This window comes from Oreochromis aureus, linkage group 11 (assembly GCF_013358895.1).
Source record: "Oreochromis aureus strain Israel breed Guangdong linkage group 11, ZZ_aureus, whole genome shotgun sequence".
Classification (NCBI taxonomy): Eukaryota; Metazoa; Chordata; class Actinopteri; order Cichliformes; family Cichlidae; genus Oreochromis; species Oreochromis aureus.
This window is the reverse complement of record NC_052952.1, coordinates 9,208,858-9,229,074: the sequence shown is the minus strand read 5'-3', so window position 1 is coordinate 9,229,074 and position 20,217 is coordinate 9,208,858. Positions and strand designations below refer to the sequence as shown.

General features: G+C 38.8%; 1 protein-coding gene across 1 annotated transcript; it reads right to left on the bottom strand.

Moving 5' to 3' along the window:
- Positions 1-8,655: 8,655 nt before the first annotated feature.
- On the bottom strand, positions 8,656-13,366 carry irx1a (iroquois homeobox 1a). Its single transcript, XM_031751377.2, has 4 exons — positions 12,822-13,366; positions 10,409-11,498; positions 10,053-10,128; positions 8,656-9,177 (listed from the first exon to the last, which is right to left on the bottom strand). Exons 1-4 carry the CDS (start codon positions 13,062-13,064, stop codon positions 9,102-9,104), a joined length of 1,485 nt encoding a protein of 494 aa, XP_031607237.1. The 5' UTR covers positions 13,065-13,366; the 3' UTR covers positions 8,656-9,101.
- Between the last annotated feature and the right edge of the window lie 6,851 nt (positions 13,367-20,217).

Below are 20,217 nucleotides of genomic sequence, written 5' to 3'. Positions count from 1 at the left end.
TGCTTTTGTTTTTGTTTTTTGTTTTTGTCAATGAACACCTGCTCGGAGCATCATAGTTCTCGGTGTCCGTGGTTAGAGTACTAGAAGGTGGATTCTTTTTTGCTCCACTTGAGGACTACAAAGTTAATCTGAGCACAGACAGTGAAACTAAAAGGGCTCTCACTGGGATGACGGCATAGGAATCAGGCTGTTCTATTAGTGGACTTCTATGCTAATCTCAGTTTGTCCATTATGATGTTCATGCTTGACATAAGGGTGTCTGCAAAAACCATTGGAACCAGGACACCTTAGCCCACAGAATGATAATTAATTTTGTGGTCTTGTCATCAGATCTGCAACTTTATGACTTGGACACTTGTGAATTCATCCATCAACCGATCATCACTGAGTGGTGAGTTTGATAAATGCATAGCTGGAGCATACTTTGAGCCTTTGGCAGAAGATTTGGTCCACATGATTTTCAGCTACAACCACTGGGAGAAGTGACAACATTTGGAGGCAGACTGAGAACAGTTAGACATGTTAGTCATGTTCCACCCCACCTTATTAAGGTGGTTGTTGGGAGGTGTGACCTTATGGGTTCATCACTGGGTTCAGAAGGACTGCTGGTAAAGAGAACTGTCAACCTGGAGTAGGAGCCAAATAGAGCTTGGTTAGCTTGTGGGATTTTACTCTGTCAAGAATAGTGGGTGGGGTGGGCACAGGAGTTTGCCTAACCAGTTGATGCAAGTTTTGTGGACTTTTAAAATTCTGACCACATCATTAGGAGTGTCACGTGTGGGTAGTACAAAAATATGTTTTATCGTGACCATCATTATCGTTCAGTCCCTGTACAACAATTCATTAGTTTTCATCACCAGTATAAGTTAGGCTCATTCCTGGTGTGCCTTGGACTCCCCCAGCACCTCCCTTTGGTATGATTCTTTTTATAACTCAAGGACAGAATTTATAGGTGCAGCCAAAGGGTGGACCGTGGCGAGTTTGATGACATTAGGATCTGTTAAGAGATTTTTTAGGATTTAATTTATCCAGATGATAAAGTGTAGAAGTTGGTTTATCAAGCAATGAATTCCACCTGGCACTGGGATAGTTTTCAGCTGTATGATTGGACTGTCAATTCGCACCTTCAAAGGCATGGTTCTCATCCAGTAATAATAGTGTATTGCCAGCTCTGAGGCTGGGGTGCATTGCTGCTTCTAGTAGAAGAGTTTCAGTACCTTTAGGTTTTGTTGATGAGTGGGGGTAGAATGGATCGGCAGAGTTAAACCCAGATCGACTGCATGCTCAGTGCTGTTTTGATTGTGGAGAGATGTAGATCTCAAGGTAATGGTGTGATATGCATCTGTACTGTGTTCGTAACTAAATGGATGCATGCAAGTGTGTAGTTGCTGCCCAAAGTCCACAGCGATGGTTCCTGTGGACTAAAGCAGAGACAAAGCAGTTAAAACTGAGCTGACCACATGCTAGACAGTATTGGCTGCAGATGTGCCCAGACAGATCACAAAGAAAACGTGATGGCATTTCCTCAAGATGTGCATGTGTATTTTTAAACTTTGATGTGAACATGATTTGCCATGAAAAAACGCTTTGTTCTTGTGGTTCGCATGGTCTCAATAACAGGGCTCATACATATTGTATGCCTATCCAGAACTTTTTTTGTTTGTGTGTGTGTGGGTGTGTGTGTATATCTCAGTAATGGTGTAGGTTGATCTCAGGACATTTAGTATTCTGCTCAACATAAGTTTTCTGGTAAAGAACGGTTGTACACATAATTGAATATTTAACTGAGAGAAGGAATAGCATGCACAACAATTTGGTGGTGGAGACAGTTGGTATCATAGATATAACAATATTATGGGATATTCTTCCTTTATGAATACATAAGCAAAGTTGTTTAAAATTAATTATAGGGTGTCCCACAGAATCAGCATTTTAAAATTGTTCATAAGGGTTTCTAGTTATTTTCCAACCAACATTGTTTTGTTCTTCATCGTCTATGTTGACTTCATGTGAACTGGTCACACTGAGTTTTTTTCCTCAAAAACTTGCCTGTGTAGAGAGAAAGTCTTTAAAGTGCCAGTTAGAAATTATATAAATTCATACAGATTAACAAACACAAGCATACAATTTTTTTTATTATTTGTTTTTAAAAATGTGTTCATCCATGATTACATTTGAATGATACTGCTTATAATACATGTCTCATATTCATATAATATTTTAAGATCTGCATAAAAAAAATCAGTAACTGGATGATTTCAAGTCATTTTTCATTTCAAGTCATTTTTTATAGCTTGCATGACAAACCAAACACTTTGATCTAACACTCTTCTGTCAATATGCGGCGTAGCTAGCTTCTGTTAGCATTCTGTGACATGTTACACTGACTACCATGTAGAGGGACAGTATGCGTGAAGAAAGAGCCCCCAGTTCAAGCAGAGGGGAAAAGTATCACTGCAAGATAGTCTGGCTTTTGACCGGCCTGCCCTGTTTAGTTCAGGTTTTCATTTGTGTGAAGTGATAGTTCCAACACATTGTGTGCTTGTTCTGCTCTTCTTCTGTTTCAGCTTTGGCAGGTGACCCGGTATTGGATGTACTGGCTACTGTACTTTAGGTGACAGCTCCTGACATTGTAATTGTCTGCTTTGGGTGATGGGATGGATAGTGTAATACAGCTTTTGTTTCCTTTCGGTAGAAATTATTGATAACTGATGACGATGAGGTGCTGTTGGGATTGGTAACCTTGTCTAGGCCAGATGCAATAATTTCAAATTCCAATTACGAATAATTTCTTTGAAATAATCACATTTATCTGAAGCCCTTTGTGGATTAAACATCTCCTTTAAATTATAGGGTTCTGACTTTTTATGCTAGTAATCTTCTTTTCATTACCCAGTTAATTTGTTTGGACAAAAAAATGTGTACAATCTTTTCTTTTGTTTTCTATGCACCATTTACAAATTAAAATGCTCTAAGTGGAAGACACTGTTAGCAACTTCAATTCCTTGTACGATCAGTAAGTGGTCAGAATGATACTCCTTCTGGCTTTATAAACATCTCATTTTAAATTGTAGAGCTGAAATAATTGTTTAATAATTTAAGCAAACTCAAATTATACATGCTATATTTTTATTTAAATTTAGAAAATCATGGATGAGTTCATTATAATAAATTGTGTAGTGAAAAAAATCAACATAATAGGGCTCAAATAATATATAATGTGCACACATTCACACTCCGTAAGTGGATAAGTGAACAGTGTTACCCACAAGGGAAACCAGGACAGACAGGGGTAGAGAGGGACGGTTGGACAGAGAGAGTAAAGATTTCACATTAGCAGGAAGGAAAATGGTGAGTTGCATTTGATATCACCCTCTGTGCCGCACATGTGCTGGGAGTGTCCAGAGAGGACAAAAAAGAGAAGCATCCTCTGCTAAATGGAAATTCCTGTGCTTCAGCCACAGCTGCACTATGACACTTCAGATGGCTGTGCTTCCCTTTGTACAGCCCCCTGGAATTAACCCAAACCACAATGGCATCACATCAGAAAAGAAGGCAGGAAAAATCAGACTTTATTATCTGTCGTTCTGGAAATATTTGTGCAGGGAGGAAAAAGGGGCACAAGGCCCTTGGCTTCCCTGCCATATCAACCTGCATTTGATTATTAAACACACACATGCACACACACACAACTCTCTTCAAATAAGTGTGAGGTAGACCACTGTTATGATACTTGTCCTCTAGGATGACTTGGTGCTGAACTGAAATGTAAACACTGCCATTCCTTATTTACCTTCATTATTTTAATTTTTGAGACAATAAAAATAGTACAGAATGCAGTCAAAAGACACAATTTACTATATATGGCATGTTACAATTTTAAATGTATTCACTGCAAAAAATAATTTATAAATAAAATATATATTTGTGTCAAGACAATTTTTTTGTTGAACTAGAACTGAAAAAAATGATGTTCAACTAGTGCTGAAAAACAAACTCTGCTAACGAAGAGAAGTAGTGTTGGTATAAAACTTTCCATCAAAATGTGTTTGGAGAGGGGATTCACTTCAAAGAGATCTTAACAACAGTGCTGTCTGTCTAATTTACGTTTTCAAGCGCATGCCAAATGTAAAAACCCCAATTCTGAGTAGTGTATAATTACAGAGAGAGAATGAATGACTATAAATAACCCCATCATTACTAGTCCTTCCTGAAGAACATGATCCATACTGAAGGATAATTAAGGCAAAATATTTCTGATCCTCCAGCAGTCTGCACAAGGAATGTGTGCATGCGCACTTGTATTTGTGTGTGTCGCTCATGAGTACGTGGTTGTGCGTGTTCTTGATAGAGAGAGCGTGGGTGTGTATGAGATGGGATGGAATTATACGGCATTCTTCCCTAAATATAGTTCTGTTGTGGTAAAACTGTTGTGTACAAATACTTCAGGAAAACTCAAGACAGACCAGCTTTAATTGGTTTGTGGAGTCATTAATGGAATAGAAGAACAGCTCAAGTACAAGTGTGTGTGTGTGTGTGTGTGTGTGTGTGTGTGTGTGTGTGTGTGTGTGTGTGTGTGTAGGTGTGCGTGTGTGTGAAACTGTGTTTATTTGTGTATTTCGGACCCTGTCAATGCCCTTAAAACAACAACAGACACATGGCGATAACTTTGATCAACCAACATGTTGCAAACAAGAAGATAATAATGAACCTCTATGTTCAGCCGAGGTCTCTTAAAATAGACCATTTCAACAAGGATATATCAGATTTGAGGATAATATTTCTAGATTAGGACAGCTAATTAGTGCCCCAATATTTGGCACAGCGCTTTGACTGAGATCCAAATAAGCATATTGTCCTCATCGCAGAGGAGCAAAAAAGCTTTTCTGTTCTTTACTCAGAGTAAGAAAGAATGTTCAACTGAGACAGAGAAAACTTTACTCGACTGCGCTCCCTGTCTTACTTTGTTATCTTTTTCTCTCTTTCTTGCTCGATCAAAACATAAGAATGTCGCTTTGAGTGGCCAAATGAAAGGGAACCAGGAATACATGAGCGAGAGACCATGTTTATTTCTAGTATATCTACAAACCAGGCCAGGTTTTTTGTGTCAACGGGGGTCCGCATGGGTTGTTTAGTTGTCATGAGTAGTTGCCTAACCGACAGCGAGTCAGTCAGACAGCCAGCCAGTTGTCAGGCAAATACTAGTTCCTTGTTGCTATTTGTGTTTGAATGAAGCCGTGCTGAGGGCCTCCCTCCCTCTGTTTTCCCCTTTTCCAACCAAATCCTCCAACCTCTTCCTATGGCAGGACTTGTGTCTTCCTGCAGCCTATCGCTCCTGGAATGAAAAGCCTATGACCAAGGCACCTATTCCTTTCACTGCCATTGTGCTGCTGAAACAAGGAGCAGAACCAAAGTAGCCAGATAAACATGGAGTAGCAGGGCTCTATGGTGGCCCTGCTGTGGCTGCGGCTGCTGGACTCCAGTGACTTGTTGTTGCTTGTTGTTGTGTGTTTCCCCCAGCTGAGGCTGGGGGCCCGGGATGGCTTTTGTGTCAGTGTTTGACCAGTGCTGCACTCATGAAACTAGATAAATGGATTAGAGAGGCACAGATATGGGCGGGCATCTTTGAGAAAAGACAACGGAGATGTTGAAGGAAAGCGGGGGTTGAAAGAGGAGGGTGAAGGGATAGGAAGAGGCAAAGACATTTGTGTTGTTGGACAACAAGGGGTCGAGTCTGTTGTAAGAATAGCCTGCTTCTGCCAAAAAAGACAAGACAGTGATAAACTTTCCTCCCCATGCAGTCACCTCTCCCCCCTCACTCTTCCTGTTACACATGCTCACGCACACACACACACATACGCACACACAGTCACAATGCACAATTCACCACTAAAATGAATGGATTGCCACAGCGTGACACGTCTCAGTTGCAGGGAGAGATGGTCCTTGTTCGCCAACAAAAGACTGAGGTATTATGGGGAGCACAGCCTGTGACAGAATGCTAAATTGTTTTAGGGTCAACAACTTATTGTCTTTGCATGAGCCACAATTTACATATCTCCTGAGCAGCTTTCAGCAGCGAGTCCTCAGATGTAAATAGCCGAACCTGTTCCAAAGGTTACTGAAAACAGTTTTGACAACTTGCTTTTGTTTTTTGTCTTTCTTATTTTATTTAATTTTTTAGTTTATCAATCAAAAAATTCAAGTGTGATGTGAGTGGCAATTATTCATTTTAACTGTAATTAAATTTTCACTATAAAATGATATACCATTTTTATTTTACATTCTAGAGTGTAAGAATATTAAAACACTTGGTGGCTACAGCGATTTAAAGATCAGACATTATCATGTGTTAACAGTACAGTCCCGAAGAGAGTTTTTTCTCAACCTCTAAATTTGCATTTAATACATTTATCTGCCCCTTTTTCTTTTATTTCATTATATTTATTTTCCTTTTCCTCCCCTGCATCGCGGCCTTGGGCATCCAGGGAGGAAATGGCTGGAAGTGACAGCCTAATTATCAGCTTCAACAGCGCTCATTACCCATTAGACAATCCACTGTACATCCACTTACTAAATGAATAATTTTGTATATATTATGGAAACACAATATAATGGCCTGCAGCTAACGCCTTTGCTAACCTCACGCTGTTTCAGTACAAAAGAAATAAATGGGACACCGAGAGGTTATTTAATTTTAGCCCCAAAAGCCAGCTCATGAGAGGATGTCATGTGCAAATGGGGTGGGAGGGAAACTTACGCACCTGCCTTTTTCTTCGCAATTTAAGAGTCATTATTGCAAAACACGTGCTGTCCTATAAGCGAATTGAAAAGACTCGGTTCGACTTTGTGTTAATTAATTTTATCCTAATTTAGATATAGCGGTTTATTGGGGCTGGAATATTTCATATTTATATACTAAAACGAGCAAATGTAGAAACATGTAACTATTGCGTTTTATGTTACGTATTATTATTATTATTATTATTATTATTATTATTATTATTATTGATAGACACATTAATACAGCGTGTAGTTTACATTTGAAATGTGTTTGTGATTTGAGTACAACCGTTTTGGTGTGTGTGTAAAAGCCAAATGACTCCACGTCGATCAACAAAACGTTCACTGACCTTAGTTAATTTTTTTTAACACAGTCTGTGACTGTTTTTAAAAACAGACATTTAAGTGACACAGATTTATGCGTAAAGACCCCCCACCCCCCTCCTGCCGTTCACCCCCTCCCCCACCTCTGCAAAACACAAACAGTCTGGTCACCGTTTACCTACACGGAAAAAAAAAGAAAGGAAAAAGAAAAGAGACTCTTGAGCTTTGACTTGCAGAGATAATTGCAGTTACTTAATTTGGCCGTCTTTGAATATGTAAAATATAAAGATGTAGCAGAAATAATACTATTAATTGCCGTGACAAAAAGCAAGCTCTTTATTATTTATTTGTAAATTATAATTGTATTCCTATGATATTTCCTTTTTTCTATGACGTAGCTCACGGACTTTCAAAATATTAAAAGGGATGATATTTTAGTACTCTCATAAAAGCATAATAGTACACAATTGGGTGCAAGACCGTTAAATCAAATTAGAAAGTTTAAGCTACATAATGAGAGATGCTAAAGTTTTTCATCTCACTTAAAGCGTTTGGGAAAGTGACAACGGTTTCAGGTCTTATAATTCTCTTTCTCGCCTATAGAGGCCGCTGTGATATTGCAAAACAGATGTGCATAAGTTAGTCCACAGGTTTGGGGCGCTGAAATCATTCACCCTCTATAACAGCTCACTTTGTAGCTTACTGCTATTTGCAAAAGTGTCCTTCAGTCAAAGAATGAATGTTATCATACTCTTCTTGGTTCCTTTTAGAATTATTTTTTAAGTGAGTGGTAATTTTTAATTAAAAATAAATATGACTAAATAAATAAATAAATAAACATTTAAATCAGTTGAGACAAATAGCATTAAAGACAAATAAAATAAATAATATAATGTAAATAAAATAAATAAGATATTCCAATAGCAGATAATTATTGCACGTTCCTTTTGTCTTATTATGTTTAGACCCAATTAGGCTGATGATGTAAATCAATATTTGCTTTTGGTCATTGTACAGCAAGGAAGCAGCTTTTTACAGGCTAATGATCACTATCAGCTTAGAAACAGACAGAGACCCCAAAAGTGACCCTGCTCCTCAAGGTCCACAATGTCAGCCTTCTCCTCCCCCAAAAAGGAAAATATTAATAATTTATCTTCGAATCGACTTCTCCCTCTGACAGATTAGATTTTAACCATTTGATTTTGTTTGGACTGGGCGTTCCCATATTATTACTTAATGACCTTCCCAGCTGCTCCTGTCCATTTTCTGTCACCAGCAACCATCTGGACACTTATTAGCACCTCAATGCATCCACGCTGCTTTCCTCCCAAACTTGAATAAAATTAAGCCTGGTTGCATGCAGACTGCCAATATTTTTTTTTTCTCTCTGTAGAATTCCCACCCTTTTTGTTGCAGGCCTAAGCTTTCTACATAATTTATCAATTTCGTTTGCATAATCATAATAATAATAATAATAATAATAATAATAATAATAATAATAATAATAATAATAATCACAGAAAAGAAATGTAGGCTGAGGATGTTGGGTTTTCTCTATAATTTCATTTAGTTTATTTAGGCAAAATATACGATCTGGACAAATTCCTTCAACATTTCCTATTTACAAATTTAAATCACTTGTATTTACATTAAAGAAAGGACACCAAAAAACACAAGATAGTGACAAATAATAATTATAATAACAATAATTATAATAATAATAAAGTAAACAGCCTACCAAAATGTCCCAGCCTGCCTGGGCAAAGTGGAGAGAGAGAGAGTAACATTATAGGCGCGATTATAAGCTACACAACAATAGAGGAAGTAATCCATCCATCCACAGGATATTACCAAATTACGCCATTTGTTCTGTACCGTCTGAATGCTATGCTGCATTATTATTTCTCATTGTCCTTTTTAGAGAGCGTAAAGTCTTTGTTTTTTTTTTTTCTATTTGATTTTTTTTTTCAAGCAAAAAAAAAAAAATGTCTTGATCAAGCCGAGGAGAGTGCAGTGAGGACCCGTTGCGTGGCGTCTTGTGGACTCCTGGCGCTGGAAGGCAGAGAGGATCTGGATAAAGAATAATACAGAAAGGTAGATAAATACCCCCGCCGTGTTTGGACAGCGGGTTTCAATATGCATCTCAAGTGTCTGGCTGAGCAGTTTTGATTAGAAACAGACTGAAGCCCTCCTTTTCAAGCCCTCGCTTTTTTTTCTTTTCTTTTTTTTTAAACACTAATAATTAAAACAACATCAACAATAATAGTGTTATCAATTTTACAGATCCGATTTTTTTACGGCATGAAAAAAACCCCTCACTGTTTATCCATTGTCAACAGTTGTAATTCGTTATCTCATTGTTAATTCTCTAAGAACGTTACGCACAAGAGGAAAACCTGAGGTAGAACTTTTTTTTTTCTTTGGGTAAGAGCGCTCCCCTGGGCTCTGGGTCTCCCATGGGTCTTTAGGGAAAGCACACAACCCAGACAGAGCCCGTTTTACTCGGTGACTTGATAAGTAGCCACACTCTCCCCAGAGGGAAGGAATTAAAAGGGTTGTGGGATGGGAGTCAAGACCCCTGTCACCCCCAAAGTAAACTGGGTATCGTTGAAAAAAAATTGTTTCTTTTATTTTGTAGTGCTGTTATATTGTTTTATGTTAGAAAATATATAAATAAAAGATGAAAAAAATAGAAATAAACCTTGAGTATATATGCCAAAATTCGTTAAGCAGTTTACTTTTTTTAAAAAAAATATTGTTTCTAATACTTCTCTTATCAGTAATGTTATAGCTATATATTTTTTAAAAGAGCTCTAAGTATGTTTCTATTTTGATAATCCAATAATCAGATCTCCTTCATTTTATTTCCGGCTGTGGCTGCTTTCATCTGCTTATGGCAACGTGTTGAAATTCAGCAAAAGCAATAAAGTAAAAACTGGTCTCACCTGTCATGGATGGGTCGAAAAGAAGACTTCAGGGTCTGTGTTGGAGGTGAATCCGACCTTACACCGTTTTCGTGATCTGATGGGGAAACAGTATTAGTACTTGTCTGGTAGATAAAATAGAGAGACGAGAATTTTTAACTAAACATTATTGTGTGTGTGTGTGTGTGTGTAGTCGATTATGTGAAAATGTAAGTGTGTAAATGTACTTTACTTGTGTGTGGATGCGTGTGCAGAATCTTTTATAGGCTAAATTAATTGTATTTGAAATCGAAAAAAATAATAATCCGAAGTCGCTTTTTTTCAACAGAGCATTTTGCACGTCTCCTCATATGTGCAAACACAGACTGTCATCGTACCTATGTGTTTCGGACTGTGGCTCTCTGGTTGGGCTTTGCTGTCATTGGTGAGCGCTGCTGAAGCTGCTACCGGCGACACCACCACTGATGTCGGCTGCTGCTGCTGCTGGGCCGGCAAGTGATGGTTGTGCTGGTGGTGGTGCTGGTTTACTCCCAGAAACGATCTAACATTCAGCAGGGAATTCTGGCCCAAGAAAGCCCCATTTGTCCAATTGTGGAACTTTCCAATCTGGCAAGTGTACAGTCCGTGACTGGGGAGGAAGGCGGGGTGGGTCTGAATCTGGTGGTGGGGCGCTGAGGGGTGAGTGGTGGCCCCAGTGCCGCAAGGGGACGTGGGTTTCTGTGACGAGCTGTCGGGACTAGTAGCGGTCTCTGCTAAAGACCATATTTTGGGCTTATTGTTGGATGGGAGAGGAAAGCTCCCAGGTCTGTCCGGAGACAAAACTCTTGTGGTGTTGTTGTTGCTGCTATCAGAGTTCTCCTTACTCCCTGGGTGAATTGAAATAGCGTTCTTAGATTTTTCAAAGGCCTCGTGGGCCTGTAGGGCGAAGGCCCGTCTTTTCTCTAAGTTGTCCAACTCTCCCGTTGCACTGAGGCCGCCCCTACGGTCCCTGCTGCCCTCCGTTGACTTATCGTCATCATCCTCGTTGCTTTGATCCCCGTCGTTGTCGTCGATTTTGTCTATATCTATGCTCTCCAGGTCGATCTCTTCCTCGTCTTCGTTTTTTTCTGCTTCGTCTCCACTGCCCAACAAGTTACCGTCCTCGTCCTCTTTGCTCCTGCTTCCCCAGGTCACCTTGTTCTCCTTCTTGAGCCTCCTCCTGGCGTTGGCGAACCAGGTGGAAACTTGCGTCAGCGTCATTTTGGTAATGATAGCCAGCATGATCTTCTCCCCTTTTGTCGGGTACGGATTCTTCCTGTGCTCATTGAGCCACGCTTTCAATGTGCTGGTGCTCTCCCGGGTGGCATTTTTAGGCCTAGCAGGGTCTCCGTACTGAAACTGGCCGTATGGATAGAAGGCAGGAGATGTGTGGGCTGCAAAGCTGGCAGGGTGGACGCCAGGACTGTCCTTCAGTTCGTACTGGGATCCCTTAGAAATCAAAGATTGTGTGTTATTAAAGTGTCCCCATTGAGTTTCATGCGCCATTTAATTTCATGAACTGTTAAATACATGCTTCATATATATATATATATATATATATATATATATATATATATATATATATATATATATATATATATATATATATATATATATATATATATATATATATGATTCAAACAACTGGCTTTAAAAAACATTGAGTTACAGTTGCACCTGACTTAGCTCTGCCCACAAATAAGCTTCTCAGCTTGCAACATGTCACATGCTAGGCCTATGGCACCTGCAACTGCACAGCTCTCTGAGAGACCATTTATTAGCAATTATTGTCCGTAAATTGTCAGCAAAAAGTAACAAAGTGAGCAGGACCAGTGAAAGTTTGTGATCACGCACACTGCATGTGCACGCAAACTGACAGCTTAAACATATAGTAGGCCTGCCTGTTAAACTCCCCTCTATGCACAATATGACAAAGCAGTATGAAGGCCCAAGCAAAGTTTTTCCCTTTTTTTCTCCCTCTTCTCACTCTGTGAAATATACACTCGCGTGACGAATTTTGTACTTTAAGTCTTTGACTTGGTTTTGCTGAATCCACACGCAAGTCGCTCAACTTAGTATTTTCGATAAAACCCCTTTTCCCCCTCAGTTTTACACTGTGTTAGAGCCTAATACATACCTTAGTCAATACATTAACACACTCCAAGTTAATTATTATCACAAGATGTGCTGACCCAATAACTGTCTTGCAATTCGTCAGGTAGACAAAGTTAGAAGGGCATTTAACTAGGTCAGAAAGATTTACAAAACACAAACTTAAAAAAAGTAATTCCATATAGTTTAAGATATTGTATCAGGCTGGTGAATATTTTTATCAGCCTGATTTAAAAAAAATCGTCAAAGAGGCATTTTTTTTTTTCATGTTGCACGGTAGAACACAGCTCTGCAGGATTATTTTTTTCACAGTGTGAGACTAATAACTGCCTAATTATAATTTCTCTTGTTCTTTTGCTTTATGCATAACAACAAAACACATTTTAAGCCGCATTTTCAATGTTTTTTTTTTTCGTTTGCATTTCGTCAAACTTTTCACCTTGCAGCTAAAACACACCAGCGGGCTGTTAAATCAATCAAGTATGGACTTAAACCAGAAAATGCGCAATAAACAAATCGGAAACCAAGAGTATTAATTCTTTTGGTTGAAGTGGCCTTTAGATTTTTTTTATGATCATACATTGATGGTTGGGACGGAAGGATTTACAAACATCTACGCAACACCAATCTTTCGACAGAAGTATATGAACGTGTTCTTACCATTTGTGAGAAAAGAGCCAAGTCCGCGCTGGTGTACGGTAAGAAAGCGCTGTAGTTGTGTGCGTACGGGTTGGCGTACATGCCCAAGACTGACGTGACAGCCGCTGCAGTGGCTGACGGACTTCCCCCGATTTCGGTGCTCCCTCCCCGGGACGAAGGCGTAAGCACTCCCGGTCTTTCGCTCCCGTAAACCGCTTGGGAGGCACTTAAGTACTGCGGGTACCCTAGCTGGGGGAAAGACATCTCCACCGCACAGTTCTTTTGTCCGATAAACTGTGCGTAAAAAAAGTATGCGAGGCACAAAAAAGAAAAGAAAAAGAAAAAAGAAAAAAAAAGAAAAAACCCGGATGAGTAAAGAGAAAGTGTTTAAGCCAAAGTCGCAGCTACTACCGACATACAACGGTATGCAGTCAAAACAAACCGCTCTTAAATCTCTGCTTCCTCTCTTTTCTCGCGCAAAGTCCGCTGGATGTGATCTGATCAACAATTGCGCTCCGACTGACGCGCCTGGCCCTGAGGTCTCCAGGCTGATCTCTCAGATACAATTTGAAGTTGATGCTTTGATTGGCGTCCTCTACTTGAGCCTGCAAGCTCCTCCTCGTTTGGAGCAATGTGGATAATGTGAATATAGAGTGAGCACATTGGCTGGGGCCCCCCTTCTCTCTCTCTCTCTCTCTCTCTCGCGATCTCTCTCTCTCCCCCTCTCTCGCTCTCTCTCTCTCCGTCCGTGTTTGGAGTTATTGTATGTTAAATGTTCAAGCATTAGAGTCCATTCACCGAAGGCTTTGATTGTTGTATGACAACCTGTCTACACGATTTTACAGCTGTCCGACACAAGGGGAAGTAAACCCGTCAAGAAGGAACTTACTTTGAATAGATTTAAATTGTAATTAAAGGGGGAAAAGCCTGTCCGCCGAGGAATTAGTATTTGGTAACACGGACTGCTGGTGCCTTTATTTAATTCAGTGGCATTTGTTTCTCTAAAAGTTTTAACATTAAATTTAATTTCTGTAATTTATGGATTTTTTTTAAACCTACGCACTCGTAAAAGACACACGAGACTTTATCAGGATGAGATATTTAAAAGTTTATTTATTAAATAAATAAATAAATGAATGAATAAATAAAAGCATTTTATATTTCTACAATAAAACAATTATATATCTTATTATTTTGTTTTAAAGTTATAACGCTTACTTCAAGACGGTTACAGTTAACTCCCTAAACAGTTGCGGAAATCCATGCAGATTTCTCCATATGAGTTATTAATTATGTAAGTCTTTATTGACTTCTGTTTTCGGTTTCCTTTGATTTCTTCATAAAGTTTTAATTAGCCTCTCCATCCTTTTCCCCCCTCTCACTTTCCATCTGCTTTCGTGTGTGTGTGTGTGTGTGTGTGTGTGTGTGGACTTAAGGCAGATTGTTGTTGTCCTTTGTAAAAGCAGAGCCACTTCACGTTTCCTTGCTTTTAGTGAAAAGGAATGTAGAAACGCCAGGGACGAGCCAAAGACCGGGTTACCGGCTAAGAAGTCCCCAAGTCCATGTATTCGCCACAAAATGTTATCCAGGTACGTTTAGCTCCTAATTTAATAAAAGACGTACCAACACACAAAAACCGTAAAAATATTGTGTGTAACAATTCTATAATTGTTTCTGGAATATATATATTCCAGAAAAAAATTATATAATGTTTTCTAAAACAAACCGATCTTTTCAAAAATATTATCCCAATATTTCAAAGTGTGAAAAAACTCGGATGCTATTTTGTTCAGCGCCTCTTGAACTGCTTATCCAATTTCCAGCTCACAAAAAAAGAAAAAAAAAAAGGGTCGGACACTAACCTCTGCTTAACTATCCACTCCTCACACACCTATGTGGCTCACGGGTGGGAGGGTGTTCATTTTTTGACTGTTCTATTTCTATTTGATTTGATTCTCATATCACCCACCTCCCGAGTCAAAGGGGGTATTCTGTAGATCTAGATTTAATGCCTTAACGACTGAAGCCCAAGAAGTCAGTAGATTTTGATCTGCACCAGATGGCTCCGAGTGGATATTGCCGAGCGCCGAGGATCTGTTAAAAATATCTGTGGGGCACTGATGGTAATCTGGGTAACACATCAGAAAGGAGGGGAGGAATGGCAATTGTGATAACCCGCTGGAAATGTGTGCAGGGGGCTAAATATAATGGCTGTGGCGGGCTGGTGGAGGGGTGGCAGGGAGTTAGAAGAGCGAAATTATGTCTAAACAGAAATGACACTGGAAAAGCCGAAGAGAAATCAATGAATCGAGATGATTAGTAAATGTTTTAGAAACAGCGAAAAGATAATTTAATATCACTAGCTTACCACTACTAGTAATAACAGTGACGATGATGATAATAATCATATTTACAAAAATATATGATGACCGTGTTTCTTTTTCAGAAAAAAATGATTTTTATTTTAAAAAAATCACAAACAAATCAATGAATTAGGTAAACAAAGACATGTGTCGAGGTCAGTAAGCCATCACTGTTAACTGATTTATTGAGTGTTGTTAAACTGTCTTTGCCACCACAAGCTTTTCAGTCTAAAAACCAGAGAGAGCGAGAAAGGGAGAGAGAGAGAGCGAGAGAGAGAGGGAGGGAGGGAGCGAGAGAGCACGGTAAACTTTGTTCCGGATCCTCGCCCGTGTTTAAAACTCATCTTCATCACGTTCAGTTCTAATGCAGGCGTTCACCACCTGTATCGTCTCTGTATGACATGCACGCGCCTTCGCGCACAGGCGCTCACGTTCATGTCGTCAAAACGACTCTTAAATACTCTTCCCATTTTTAAAGAGAAAGAAAATCCCCCGGCTTATCATATCAGATAGTTTTATCGTGTAAATCTACAGGAGGCTCTTCATAAGCTGCTGCGCCTTAATGGCCACATTCTAATAGGCTAAATCACTCAGTCCCTAAGTACTGTGCGTTTTGAATTTTCCTGCCACCAATTAAAAATAAATAAATAAATATATACAAAACTAATAATAATACATAGTACCATAGTTAAGTATGTTCTCATATGATATGTGTATTAATGTAAAATGTCAGCAACAACTTCTGTTATACCTAAAATCTAAAAGAAAGAGATCAAAGCATATTCTCTCTCTCTCTCTCTGGTACCTTATAGCAATAGAGCCTCTAAAGCTATAAGAAAGATATGAAATATTCCCAGTTACTCTGTTGGAGGATAGCACTCTCTGCCATTACTCATGTCCAAGTAATAGAAAGAAAAATAACTGAGCAGTAGGTCTATACCCGATGTACATTTAAAATTACAGATACTTCAGTTATCAGATAATGGCAAACACAAACACTTATATATGATTTCAATGGGAAAACGAACCAACTAAAAAGAGATATTGTTAAATTCAGGCAGGTTAAGTGAACAGCATTTTCTCTATATAGAAACCAGCATAGTGACAGTGCATTGCAATCCATATTCAATACCACGTTTCAGAATTGTTGTGCAATTCAACTTTATGTTGAATATCATAAATAATTTATTTTTAAAAAAGCCAGATTTACCATATAATCATAGCTTCTGTCATTTATAGTTTTTAAAACTAAGATATCAGTAGTAATCTGGGATCATGACAGTCTTATAATTTGTTTTTGTAACTTTCTGGGCTCGAATGCAGTTCTCTAGGATGTGTGCAAATAGGTACATCTCAATGGCTCCAATAGGAGTCAACGAGAGTGAACCTGCATTACAATCACATTGGTTATGTTGACAGTTGGCTACCACCGCAGAGGTCAAGGGTGTCTCTGTGAACTAATAACTGTGGTGAAAGATACTCCTTTCCTGCCTCGAGGAGTGCCAAAGTTGAGGAAAGGTTAAGAATCTGCAGAATGTTCCTTTTGTGCTTTCCTTGCAGATTATCAAATTAAGTGTTGAAACAAAAACTCGCTATCCTCCTGAAGAGAGGAGATTAGATGAATATCAATGATATTAATGGATCATCACAACTGTTAGACATCTAGCTTATTGCGTACAAGCCCACTGCACACTCTCACATGCATTGGCTCTAGTGTTGTCCCAGACCTGCGTCAGAGCAAATGAGCTAGTCAGCTGTGGGTTGGAGTCAGAGGACCACTGGTGTTACTGTGAGACATTCAATACATAGGCAACTGCACCACACCTTTAGGTAAGGAAACAAGGAATTTCCTGGATAATAAAAGAGGTTTATTCTGGGTCAGGATGTTATGCACTTGACAGCTACACAGTTTGAGGGGTGATGCCCCCTCCCAATATTGATGAGACAATGAACGTCTGCACTTGAATTTTTGCCAAAGTAAAGACGCTTTGCATAACCATTACACCCCCAACAAGTTTAGCCCTGCTACAAATGCAGTGATCCATAGATGTACATACTCTATTACTGAGGTCTTAAAATAGGTATGCAATGATTTTATGAGTATTTTATGTATTATGCATCCAAAAAATTAATACAGAGTATAGCCCACAAAGGTTCCATACACATGTTGTTTATCAGCAAGGCTGCCACAGCAAAAAATACCACTTCCACCACTGCTGGTGCTGAAGGTATATTAAATATAAAGTAAATTAAACCAAACACTAACAGCAGAAGGTGTTAGCTCACAAATTATGATAAAGTATTGTCATGATTAAGCCCCTCATCTAATTAAAAAAACAGAAAAAAAAAACCAGTGGCCACACTGAGGCAAAGTTATGGGGAAAGCACAACACTTCGTTAGTATTGACAAGTTACGTTTAACTCATTCTGGCTTCTAACTGCATACCATACAAAAGACAACAGAGGGATCTGACTTCTTTCCTCCCAAGGGCATTCTCAGGGGTGGGTAATGAACGGGTGGGCCCAGATTTTGATGTGGTTAGGGGCCAAGGGGAAAGAAATGTGAGAAGGGGTGTTAATTGTTTTGGCTCTTTGCTGGGGAAACATATCAACATTAGATCTAATGGAGGTTAAAGACTCTCATTGCCATAGGGGCTGGAGCTAATGAATAGCTATAGCTAGCCAAGAAGAGAGAGAAAAAGTGAGCGAGAGAGAGAGATGCAGAGAGAGGGGAGAAAAAGAGGATGTAGCCTTTACTGGGCTTTAAAAGGTTTTAACTGCATTGAGCTGAGTGTTTTATTGCTCCACTGAACTAAGAGGATTAACTTAAAAAACTCATGAAAGTATCTTTAGATGAAATATATATTTTTCTTTTTTAAAATGAGACATCTAAAATAGTAAGCACAGCTATTTGCAGCTATAGCGACAGACCTCAAGGACATCTTCAACTATACATTTCAAGCAGAGGGATTTCACAGTCTCCATATTTAAAGTGGTATTATCCTTTAAATGTACCTTTATGAAATGTGAACACTTGCTTTTTTTGTGACCTGTTGCAGTATACTTACAAAAACCATACAAGTCTGCAGCAAAGACTACACTGGCAACTGTCAAACTAATTCCATTACTTTGTATTTAACTTCTTCATGAAGAGTACATCAAATCTCGCAAGCCAATAGGCTTTAAGCCACAAACTACCAGTCTCTACTATATGTGCATATCGCCAAAATTCAGTTGCAGATGTATGCTAAGTACAGTAAACACATAATGTACAGGGGAAAAAAGACTTTTGACAAAGACAGAAGTAATATCAAAGTCCTTGTTTTGTCCCACATATAATTTTATGCTAAGTCTGAATGAGGGAGATGCAAACACTGATTTAGAACATTAGCTTAGAAATATTCATAAGAGTTAGTCTCCCATTTCAGATGTTTATTTGCTACCTCGGAAAGTGAAAAAAAATGTGAGCATGCAAATCTGCTTTCAGATGATACAATTCCCACGTTTATTCATAAACAGAGTTAATTGAATTTTAAGGAACGGCCTTCTTGGGAAAAAAAAGGTTGGTTTTTTTGCGCTGAAGTATTCTTTTGAAATTACACCCTTTGATAGTGGTGTAAAGGATAGACTTATAGATAAAATGATCAACAGACAGCATGACAAATGGAATTTTAATGAGGCTGTTTCTTTCATCTGTTATCATGTTGTGCTGATTTTCTTTTTTTTCTTTTTCTTTTTTGCTTTGGTGTGTCTTTGTACAAACTATTGATAGTAGTTGAAATCTGGTGTTTTTATGTTGCTGGACACGCTCCCCAGGTTGCATCGGACTCTCACTCTTAACAACACTGCTATCACCTTTATCAGTGATCAGACTGACTTTGTTTTAGTTGCTTTGGGGTTTTTACTTCTTGCAGTGTTGTACTGGTTTTAAATGCAGAGACCGCTAGAAGAAAAAAAATGTCTGGATTAAATTCTGCTTTTTATTTTAGAAAAAAAAACATATTTATCATTCTGTTATTCTGAAGGCTTATGTTGACATCTTTGGGACTTGAGAGAACACTTTGAATTCTAATTATTGATACCATCGTGGCTCCTGATTAGGCTAACCATTGGATGATGTGGTGTCACAGATGAAAACAGCAGCCTGTCAAATTCTGTAATGAGTTTTAGACAGTGACCTAGGGAGACGAGTGGGACGCTAGAGTGACAACACCTGAAAAAAAAGACAGGGTTTCAAAAGGGTTTACAGGTTATTGATGTATGAGATTAGCCCTTTGCATCACAGATTGAATCTTCCCATGTGCTCGAGCGAAGAGAAACTAGGTGGATTTTTCTTTATTTATCTGTTCAGAAAATCATGAAGGACCTCAATATCGGCTTAAAAAGGAAACAAGAAGTTGAGTATCTTAGAATATACAACTTGAGTCGATTGATTTAGTCATTCTGATTGTGGATTAGATAAATATGTTGGGAACAGGAAACATCCTGACCTGACAATTTATTTTTATCATCCTGGAGTCCAATGATAAAGGCTATTCAAAAACAAAGAAGCAGGAGAAGACAGAGATGTAGAAAGCATTTTTCACATTCTGAGTATATTTAACAATTATGCAATTATGCTGCTACGCCAATTGCTAACTTACAAATGTATACAATGACTGGAAACATAAATATACAATTTGAATAACTCAAGTAGTGAGTTATTAAAAAGAATGGGGTACACCCTGAACAAGTCACTGGGCTATTGCAGGGCTAATGCATAGATATAAACAACTATTTACTCTTAAGGCCAATTTAGAATCACCAGTTAACCTAACATGCATTCATTTGGATCATGGAAGAAAACTGGATTACCTAAAGACAACCCACCAAGGCAAAAGGGAGTGCACGCAAGCGCCACACAGGTCCCCAGCCAGTGAGCGGATTCAAACCAGGACCCTGTTGCTGTAGGGTGACATAGCTAACCAACGTAACGCTGTGCTGCAAGTCATAATCTATGAACACAGATTGTGACTTGATTTAATTGCCAAAGTAGCTCATTAAGGCAGAAATTC

Excerpts from the sequence above, each read along its gene's own strand:
- irx1a (XM_031751377.2), bottom strand. The coding sequence starts at position 13,064 with ATGTCTTTCCCCCAGCTAGGGTACCCGCAGTACTTAAGTGCCTCCCAA. Across the intron at positions 10,129-10,408 it reads CCACAGTCCGAAACACATAG|ATCACGAAAACGGTGTAAGG; the intron begins GTACGATGACAG and ends TTTCCCCATCAG. Across the intron at positions 9,178-10,052 it reads TTTCGACCCATCCATGACAG|ATCCTCTCTGCCTTCCAGCG; the intron begins GTGAGACCAGTT and ends TTCTTTATCCAG.